General features: G+C 40.9%; 1 protein-coding gene across 4 annotated transcripts in view; it reads right to left on the minus strand.

Moving 5' to 3' along the window:
- LOC117530488 (gastrula zinc finger protein XlCGF57.1-like) overlaps positions 1-8006 on the minus strand; it is a 66908-nt gene extending 58902 nt beyond the window's left edge. For 3 of the 4 annotated variants that reach the window (XM_034193401.1, XM_034193404.1, XM_034193403.1), the window contains exons 1-3: positions 7668-8006; positions 3411-3529; positions 3161-3329 (exon numbers count right to left, since the gene is read on the minus strand). In XM_034193401.1, coding sequence (XP_034049292.1) covers positions 3161-3329; positions 3411-3527 — 286 coding nt within the window. In that variant the 5' untranslated portion in view covers positions 3528-3529; positions 7668-8006. The remainder of the gene's footprint in view (positions 1-3160; positions 3330-3410; positions 3530-7667) is intronic. The other variant, XM_034193402.1, reaches the window with a different exon arrangement.
- Between the last annotated feature and the right edge of the window lie 3066 nt (positions 8007-11072).

The raw sequence follows: 11072 nt of genomic DNA on the forward strand, positions 1-11072 counted from the left end.
GACGTTGCTTGGATGGCAGCATGTGTTGCTCCAAAACCTGGATGTACCTTTCAGCATTGATGGTGCTATCACAGATGTGTAAGTTGCCCATGCCATGGGCACTAACACACCCCCAAACCATCACAGATGCTGGCTTTTGAACTTTGAGTGACTAACAACCTGGATGGTGTTTCTCCTCTTTTGTCCAAAGGACACGAGGTCCATGATTTCCAAAAACAATTTGAAATGTGGACTCATCAGACCACAGCAGACTTTTCCACTTTGCATCTGTCTATTTCAAATGAGCTCGGGCCCAGAGAAGGCAGCGGCATTTCTGGATGTTGTTGATATATGGCTTTCGCTTTGCATGGTAGAGTTTTAACTTGCGCTTGTAGATGTAGCTATGAACTGTGTTAACTGACAATGGTTTTCTGAAGCGTTTCGGTTTTTAATGCAGTGCCACCTGAGGGATCGAAAGTCATGGGCATTCAATGTTGGTTTTCAGCCTTGCCCCTTACGCGTAGAAACTTCTCCAGATTCTCTTAATCTTCTGATTATATTATGGACTGTAGATGATGGATTCCCTAAATTCCTTGCAACTGAACGTTGAGAAACACAGTTCTTAAACTGTTGGACTATTTTTTACGCAGTTGCTCACAAAATGGTGATCCTCACCCCATCTTTGCTTGTGAACGGCTGAGCCTTTTGGGGATGCTGCTTTTATACCCAATCATGACACTCACCTGTTTCCAATTAACCTGTTCACCTGTGGAATGTTCTAAACAGGTGTTATTTGAGCATTCATCAACTTTCCCAGTCTTTTGTTGTCCCTGTCCCAGCTTTTCTGAAAGGTGTTGCAGGCATCCATTTCAAAATTAGCAAATATTTACACAAAAACAATAAAGTTTATCAGTTTGAACAAATTAAATATCTTGTCTTTGTGGTGTATTCAATTGAATATAGGTTGAAGAGGATTTGAAAATCATTGTATTCTGTTTTTATTTACATTTCACACAACGTCCCGACTTCAATGGAATTGGGGTTGTAGATATTAGGGCACAGAAGACTCCACTGAATTTTGGAGGTGATCCGGATCAGGAATGGAGGACACCAGAAATCTCGGATTGCTCTTTTGTTTGCTCTACTCTGCTCCCCCTCCCCTTCTGTTTCTCCAGGTGCCACATCACTGAGCTGATTTTCCACACCTGTCTACAATCATCCTCACCTGTATATAAGCCCTGGTTTCTCCACTCCAGAAACTCAGTTCAGCTCTGTGATAACCTGACCTCTGTCTATCTTCCCTGATAGCAGTATCAGTGCTTGTTAAACTCAGTTCAGCTCTGTGATAACCTGACCTCTGTCTATCTTCCCTGATAGCAGTATCAGTGCTTGTTTTTGACTCTGTGACCTCTGTTGTTTGACCTGTCGTTTTGCTCCCATTTCAGCGTTCCTGTCTCCTGTCAGTTCCGTTGTGACCGCCTGGTTCTGGTTCCCCGCTATTCTACACATTCTGGTCTGGCCTATGTCTCCATGTTCTGGTGCCGCCTCCAAAATCATCTGCAGTATTCAATCTTCCTTTGTTCAAATAATTTATCAGCTCAACTGTAACAAACTTAGACCCAGAGTAATATTGATTTAAACATTTTATTTGTTAAAATTACTATTATAAGTACTAGCAGCATGAAAAATGTATTCAAAAGTAGATGACTAATCAATTGGTGTTGTGGAGGGAACATGCCCCCCACAATACCCTATTTCTGTCTGGATTCACTCCTGGTATGCAGTCTCTGAGCAGGAACAATCAAGAATTGGTGTATTTATGTGGAAGGCGTGACCTGATTTGAAGTAGAAAGTTTGAATAAGAAAGTTTTATGAGCGCATTTTACATTGACATACTCAGAAAGAGATTTTAGGTGTATTTTTTTTTGGGTGGGGGGGGGGGGGGGGGGGTTGTAAAAAAAAACCATTCATGTTTGTTGTTACTGCACCATGCAGGTCTGCACAACTGTATTTTTAGTTTAACCACAGCGAGGACACTCACAGACACTCAGAGCAGATTTTGAAAGAAAAGAAAAATTTAAAAATGTGTTTGTAAAACTCTGCTTTTTGCTTGCTGTGTCGGTCGTCCCGACTCTGACACACTCAAAGATATGGTGTCAGGTCGGTGCTAAAACCACTCATGTAAAAAAATGCGTTTGGCCATATTATATTATTTCGCATGCGCAAATTATCTCTGCACGTGCGCGCACTCAGAGGAAACTGCTCCTTGAGCGAGGAAAAAGGTGCTGCGGGTGAGAAACAGTGCGCCCATTCCCTCTCAAAGTTGATTTCTGCCAACGCGCAATGCATTTCTGCTCTCTTGCCCTAAACTTGGGCGAGGGTTTTGGCACTTTGGGGGAGGGAACAACAGCTTTAAATAAAGCTGTGATTAATATAATTTTGCTTCTTGTTGCCTTAAAGTATGTATCACTAGTTTAAAAAAAAAAGTCAAATGAGTTATTCTAAATAAATAAAGAATTATGAAAATATTGATGTATTGCATTTTATTTTTGGTGTCATCTGCCCTGAAAGATTAAATCAAACATGGGAAATTTAGCCTGATTTCACCTGCTGCTGATAAATACTCAGAAATATGAAGCTGTGAGGAATGTGCACTTTGATGACATAAGGGTAACACTCCTTGAGGTCCTCTATTGAAATGAATGGGGGAAAACTGAATTTTCTACAGTGTTTTTTTTTGTAGACTTTGACGGTAAATATGTCAAAATGGTTAAAATGTGCTTTAGGAGGATGTAGTCAAATTACTAGTGATGTTTATTAGGTGGACAGATTTTCCAAAAATAGTACTTTGAGGAGTGGGAGGTATTTTTATTTATTTGTTTTGAGTGCCTCTGGACAATCAGGCATATAATTGTTTAAAAGATAGTGTTTACTTATGCCCTTTAAGTATTGAATGTGACAAGTCTGACTCCAATCTGACTTGTGTACATTATTTTTCTTCCCCCAAGAGGCCTTTTTGGACAGGTACAACTTGTACGCTGGAAAATATGGTCCTCTGTTAAACTATTATACAAGCCTTCAAAAATATTTAGTACTTTCACCTTTTCAAAGTTTCAAATTTAGGCATTCCATTAACTCCAGATATCATGAGTGTCAATGTGAGAACAGTCAGAACTATTACCATCAGTATGTGGTTGGAAATGACTGCGTGGCTGTGAGTTGCTGGCTGCTTGTGATCCTCCACAGTCATCTCCATCAACTTCTATTTTCAGTGTTCTGGGTTCAGCCGAGTTGCTGGCTTTTTGGGTTTGCTGAAGTTGTGATGACTGTGGTTTTTCTTCATCCTCATTCTTCAGAGACAACAGAGAAAGCAGGAACTTAATGGCATCAGCCTCCCCCAGCCAATGAAGCTGCTTTCCCTCCTGACTTACCCACAGCTCCTCCTGTTCCTCTTTAATGTTTGGCGGATCCAAGTTCTTTTTGTCCAGATTCTGATTCCATACCTGCTGCTCAGGGAGACCATCTTTATTCACAAATGGCTCCTGCATGTCTGTAATTAAAAATTCAAATGGATAAAATTAGGAACGACATTCTTTTTAATTAAGGTGTGTTTCCTGATATAAAGCGGGATCTGACACAGTGTGTTAATCTACTGAGGTTGTGTCTGGAATCATGTGCTGGTGTTGCATGTTGCTATAGAACTGAACTGGGTCCTTGCTGGCAGCAAACCACCAAACAAACTAGAAAGTCCCTTCGGCTGCTCCGCTGTTTGCACTCGGATCACCAAATGAGATCTGCATGTTGAACTGGTGCAGGTTTTACACCGGATGCCATTCCTGATGCATCTACACATTACATCTGGTGTATTGCAGTTGTGAATCTCACGGTCTGTAACTCATACGAGAGGTCGGTTTCAGCAGAGTTCCAGTGTCAGGAGCTCAGCACTCACAGTGTAAACACATCTCATGAAGTACGGACAATAAATCAACATCGGGGCACAGCAGAAGCCCATCACAGGTGCTACACCTCCGTGAGATAACCCTTTCAACTTGGGAGAGTGTATCATAATCGCCTGTGAACTCGCTAAATCAACACCATCCACATCCTCGCTTTGGGATTATGGAAGACACTGAAGTACCGAATAGAGAAATGTGGCAGGAGTGGGGTTTGAACCGGGAACCTTACACAATGAAATCAAGCGCACTAACCACTTGGCGACCACCTGCGTAAACCACCACTTCAACACCACCTCTAAAATGGAGCCACTGAACTGATACATGGGCATATCCTTGGCAACTACGCCCTCTATCGTACTTGGGGAAGTTCACCACATGGCCACAGAGTCGTAGCTGATGTTACCTCAAAAAGCAAGTGGTACTCCTCATTTGAATCTCCCTAAGTAACCATTTCACACAGTCATTCTAGTGGTACCCAAGGATCCTCTAAAGAGCATCACACAGTCTGATTTTTTTTTTTTAATTTCTGGGTATTTTTTGTTTGTTTATATTTTGGGTAGGGGAAGGCGGTGCAAGTTGAGTCACCACCTCCCAACCACTTATGAATCAGTCAGCCAAATCAGTGGTGCCATCTATAGATAATCAATAACATTACTCCAAACTCCTCCATTTGTTTTCTAGATTGAAACAAAATGGTAAAGAGAAAAATCTAATAAAAGTAAAAAGCACTGAAATAGGTAAGTGTGTGGTTCTTCTATATGTAGCATAGATATAATATGGATATCTCGTGACAACTGTTAGCCTAGGTATGGATCTCCATGCTTATGTTTATGTGTAGACACCTCAGGAAGGTCAGACTGTTCAATATGTTCATGATGAAAATCAGGAAAATGCCATTCTGATACTGTTCGTCATTACCAAGAATAACACATGTAACTGACATGCAGCCGGCTGCTTTGATAGAAAGAGAGAGTACGTTGAATTATTGAGCAATTAAATTCAATGCATTGAAGAAAAAAATGTTTTGAGGTGGACTTTCATTACCATATACAACGTATTCAATATTTTTCTCTTTCAGAAGCACACGAGAAATGCATAACTACATGCGTAAGATTAAAAAGCACAATTTAAAAGACATGATTAAATAAAAACAAGGCAAATAGCACAATAAAAATTGTAATGCCATAAAATATTAATCATAAGAATGGAAAGCAAATACGTTTTGAGCCTAGACTTAAAAATGTCCACAGAATCAGACTGTCTCAGTGACACAGGGAGACTGTTCCACAGAGCAGGGGCCCGGTAAGCTGACCCGCTGACTTTTTTTTTCCCACCCTAGGAACACAAAGTAGTCCTGCATCCTGTAAACACAGAGCCCGGGCCGGTACAGCCTGATAGGAGGCAAGTCAGAGTAAGCCGTTTCATGCCATTTATGCACTTTTTCTGGATTGTGGAGGATGGTAATAGAATGATGTTCTGTGGAATAGGGGTGTACGAAGGACTTGCACCAAGTTTCACAAAATTCCTCCTAAAAATGTGACAGGAGTTGATTTCAGAATGCTTATAACCTTTTTGGGATGAATGAACAGAGGGATGGATGGAACTTGCCACAACATAATCCCCCTCCAGGCCTTTGGCCAGCGGGGGCAAAAAAAAAAACCCAACAGGTTTTTAATATGACGTGGTAGAGTTCACTGCAAAAACATAAATTTTTACCAAGTATATTTGTCCCCAATTTTTCATAAAAATATCCAATTACACACAACATAAAATCTCATAACAATCCCAATTTCAATTACTTATTTTTAGGAAAAATACATGTTGAAGATCTTCAGTGAAAGTGTCTCAACTGTATCATATCTGAAACAAACCTTGCTTTGACTCACCATAAGCTTTTTAAGATGCTGTTATTTGTAAAGGCAGTGTCTATAGTGCCATCCGACGGGTCCCGACTTTTTCTGATGTTCTGCCTTCACTTTCGGTGCACATGTGCAGTTTGGGTGCCGATGGCACATGAGGGGAAATGCTAGTTAACTGTCGTGCAGACATCTGATGTGCTTGATACAAGAATTAATTTTTTTGATGACGTCAAGAGAGAGAGAGGGAGAGAAACAGATGGACAAGAAGTTACACAGTGGAGTGGGGGATCTGAATGCTGACCGTGATGCTGGTGGCATTTTGATGTTCAAGGAAATGTTTGTTATTAAACATTTTGGGTACAATCCATAAATGTGTATTTTGCATTTCTGTATTTGAGTTTAGCATCCCCCCTTTCACATTGCAGAAAATAAGCTTTTCGTACTGCAGGTTTTTCGGCCACTGTGTCCCCACTGCATACCTCTTACACTTTTTCCTGAAAGCTGCGATAGTCCTTGTGTCCTTCTTCCAAAACAAAATGGACTGCGCCTTCTCAAAGACCGCTATCGCGGCTTCAACTGCCTCAAATGAGTCAAAGTTATCACCAAAGGACAGACAACTGCGCGTGCGTACCAGAAGTGAGGCAGAGTAGCAGAAAATTTGGGACCCACTCTCATGTACTGAGATTATCTCCACACCAGATTTGTATATTCTCTGTATGTATGTATGTGCAAAAAAAACAAAAAAACGGGAAATTTGTTCTGTACCGAGTTTACCCTTTCTGTGTGTGGACAAAAATCAGATTTGTTAATAAATCCTGATTTTATTCCTTAATGATATTGCTTCCCTGGACTCATTCAGCAATACTTTCTCTGGACAGGGTTTAAATCAAATGAATTGTATTTGATTTTTCTCCATATATTGAAACCAGTTCTCAGTCTTTGTGGGTAAACTCAGTACAGAACAAACATCCCATTTTTCACAGTTGCACATATACAAATCTGGTACAGGTGTAATATCAATCCGTGACACCATAGGACTGTGATTACTACAGCACTATTCTCAACATCAGGGAACCATGATCCTTTGTGCATGTGGGGAGTTACGGCCCCACGGTAACATTGTGTTGCGCTGAGATTTGTTGTTTCTTCGCAATTAGCGGGACCTTCTGTAATGGGTATGTCAATGGCACCTAATCTAGGTGTGATTCATCATAGGATCGGATGAAAAACAAACATTAACCTATGATTAATACCTTTGGTGACAGCATTTCACGCTGGTTTGATCTTTTTTGAGTTCTGTACTGAGTTTAGCTACCATGTGTGTGGATCAAAATCAGGTTTAATGTGAATAAATTCTGTTCATATGTCCACAAAAAATGTAAAGTTTGTTCCGTACTGTGTGCGCGGACCAAAATCACGTTTACAGGCGGGTTATTTTTCTCCATAAACTGAAATCAGCTTTGCACACACTGAAAAGTCAAACTTGGTACAAAACAAACTTGCCATTTTTTTGCACAATGCGCAGATAGCGAATACACAAGTCTGGTACAGGTTATCTCAGTACATGACAGCGGAACCCGCACCCTTGGGTGCAAAGGATCATGGGTCTCTGAAAGACTCTACAGACACTTCAATTTGTAAAAGAAGTAACATTTTCTAATAGTAGCTTCAAAAAACTCAAAATGATTTTTTTTTAGCCAATTACAAAAAAAGTACATTTTCACATGTTCACCTTCATTTATTTATACAATTTGACTTAACCTATTCTGTATTATACTAAGTGTAATTAGATATTTTGTCAAGAAATCTTGATGAGATTTTGCATTTTTACAGTCAGTGTTGGTCGGAAAAAAAAAAACCTTGGAGAACAAACCTGCTGCGGAGCGGCAAACATCAAGCTTGTAAACAGCATCCAGCACTTAGACTCGATTCTTGACTTCTGTTAAAACATGAATTTCTTCTTTTCACTCTGGGAGCTTCCTGCTTCTAGTAACTCAAACATTAGCAGCAGTTAGCCGCTGTTTCAACAAACCCCAAAGCTGCTGGACTTCTTGCACTAACTTCGTCTTTTCTTCTTTATCTGGTTTATTGTCGACTTTTGTGGCTCCGGAACGGTTTAAAAACATTTTAGGGGATTAAAAAGGGAAGTTTGGTTTGTTGAGAGGAGAATGGTCACGGTGTCCAGCCAGCTAGCTGTAGCAACGGAAGCTGACAGGAAACAACCACTCGTCTGTTTTGTTGCGTTCAGACGAAAGTGGATTACTGCCACCTCCTGGCTAGAGTGGGGATAACAAATTAAATTTAAAAGATTAACATAATCAAGAATAAAGTCCTCAGAGCAGCACAGATGGATAATGGCAAATAAACGGGAAATGTTCTGTGCAAGAGAAGCCCAAGGGGACGCCCACATTTCTTCTGACTGCAGCAGACAGATGGAGTGGTTGTCTGTCTGTCCACCCAGGACCCAAGGTGGTTTTGTGGTTTCATGGATGATGCAAAGCACAGCATAATCACATGCTCCCAAACTTAACTTTCTTACTTGTATGCGTTTGCTTCTCTCTCTCTTACTCTTGTTATTATTACGAGTGAAACAAATTAACGTGACAGTGATATTGGGATTGCTGGACTATAACACACTAGGTAGCGATAATGCGCATTTGTTGCCACTCACCATAAAACTGTAAGAAGTGAGTCTCTGTTAGGGCATGAGGCTACACATCCTACAAAGCAGGTGTTAGAGGATTGCTGGGAATATGGGCGCACTGTGACCTGTAGTTTTGGATGGAACAGCAATAAAGAGGCGGATGATATGGGAATCAGTACAATGCAATAACAGTCAACTTAAGCACAATTCCACCTTGGTTCTTCTGTTCACCTATAATTAACCTGGAAATGAAAAACATAGCCAAGACAACCTTTTCTGTTCAACAGTATTTAAATATCTTGTATGATGCAGTACAGATATACATAGATGAATCCACAGACCCAGCAGATAAAACAGGGTTGGCTGTTTACATTCCAAAATACAATATTTCAATTCAGAAAAGGACCTCAGATCACCTCTCAATATTCTCTGCAGAAATGATGGCCATTATTATGGCACTACAGCGGCTAGTAGAAGTTAAGCCATATAAACCTGTGATTTGTACAGATTCTACATGCTCTTTGATGAGCATCCAGAGTGGGAATTCTGCATGTAGACAGGTTCATCTACGTAGATGAAGTTTTTCAGTTGATTTTTAGAATGACTCAGTTAAAACTCACTTTACATTTCATTTGGGTTCCAGCTCATACCGGCATTGCGGGCAATGAGAAGGCAGACAAGTTGTCAAAACAGGCACTTGAAGCAGAGCAAGTAGAGGTACAGGTCCCACTCCCACTCAGTAAGTCAGAATTCAAAGCAATAATCAAAGACGGTACTCAGAAGCTTTGGCAAGACAAATGGGATAAGGGGGAGAAGGGCAGGCATCTATACAGTATTCAACAAACGGTAACAGTTAAAACTCAGTTTATTCAGACGCCAGGAGGACACCTGGTTCACCAGGTTAAGAATAGGACACACAGCACTGAACAGCAGTCTTCTCATAATAGGGAACCATGAGACGGGGATGTGTCCGTACTGCAGAGAGGCGGAAACAGTAAAGCATGTACAGCTACAATTTGCCAAAAGGTGTATCTAAAATGAAAGCCTAGATTTGATGTTTTTATGAAAGAATTAATTGCTTTAATTTTTTATAGACTTTTATAGCCTTGTTTTTATAGACTTAAAGAGAAAAGACATCACTCTCTCGTTCTGTTTGTCTCCCTCTTCCTCTCTCTCTCTTTCTCTCACTATGTCTTTCTCTCTTCCTCTGTGTCTCTCATTTGCTCTCTCTCTCCCTCGCTTTCTTTCCCTCTCTCTTTTTGGAAACACCAAGCCTTTCAAACGTAAAACCATAAATTTCTAAATGTATCATCAGTGACGTTCACGTGCAGGATTTTAATGGAGACTTTTTTTTCCCCTTTCAACGGATAGAATCTCTGTTCGGCTGCACGCTGAGCTGGCATTTTACATGCCTCTGGACGCTGAAGTGGCTAACTTTTCAGCACACATTTTCAGCAACAATTCAGTTAATTTTTCAGAAAATCTGTGCTCAACAAGATTTTTAACCCAAGAGCCGAGCGGAAATTTGCCGCTACCCGCAGCTAGAACATTGCAGAAGAGAGCTTTCTCAAACAGCCCGGCTTCAGAAAACCTACCCCTCCCCTCCTCCCTCAGCAGAAAACAAAGCAGAGAGCAAACAACAGCAGTTCAGAGGATTCACAGTGGCTCCTCATGTATTGCAAAACGTTGCGGGTCTGCGGTTCTAATTAATCTCAAAATGTGGGCAATTAAGGGGATTTGTGAATGAGACATGATATGCATCCGTAACTACAGGGGATATGGGAAGATCAAGAGCGCAGAGATGATGTGTGAGGTTATCAGATCCAGAGAACATTCAGGACAAAAAAAATGGGACCTCCATGCTTAGTATATAGATTAAGGCATTTTCTTCAAGTATTTGTATGTGAAATCCTCAGCCAAATCTTCAATGTAGCTCCCTGTAGCTCTGTCTTTGTTTTTTCATTTATCTTTGATGTCTTGTTAATAGAATGCAGTGGGCCCCAGACCTGGGGTCTAAAGTTGCACCCTAGGCTCTATAGTTACCCTAACCAGACCTGGCATTGTATCAGAGGGCTCTCTTCAAGATGGTGATTGTTCCCAAATTGCAGAAAACTGCACCTCGTGGGTGCTTGGGTGACCGGGGATTGGCTCAAGGTATTTCTTCAGGTTCTTCTTCGTCAGGCCTGTTGCTCCCACCACAACTGGAATGATATCAATGTCTTTCAATGACCACATTGTTCATAGGTAATTTTTCAGGTCTTGGTATTTTGTGATCTTTCCCCTTTCAGCTCGATTCAGGCCATAGTCATTGGGGACAGTCACATCGATGATTTTGGCTGTTTTCTCTTGCTTGTTCCAGATGACAATATCAGGTTTTATTGCACCTCCTTCGATACGTCTTCCTGCTGGGATCTCTTTGTCGTAGAAAACAGTTACTTTTCCGTTGGATGAGACTGGTGCTGGCTCATGCTCCCAGATGTTTTCCTTGACTTCCATCTCCAGTTCCTTGCATACTTTCCAGTGGAGATATTGACAGTTCTTGTTGTGTCGGGATGTATAATGTCGGTCTGCCATGAGGATCTTGCATGCTGATGTTTACACTCTCAACAGCTGTATGACAGAATCTGCATTTGT

Source organism: Thalassophryne amazonica, chromosome 18 (assembly GCF_902500255.1).
Source record: "Thalassophryne amazonica chromosome 18, fThaAma1.1, whole genome shotgun sequence".
Lineage (NCBI taxonomy): Eukaryota > Metazoa > Chordata > Actinopteri > Batrachoidiformes > Batrachoididae > Thalassophryne > Thalassophryne amazonica.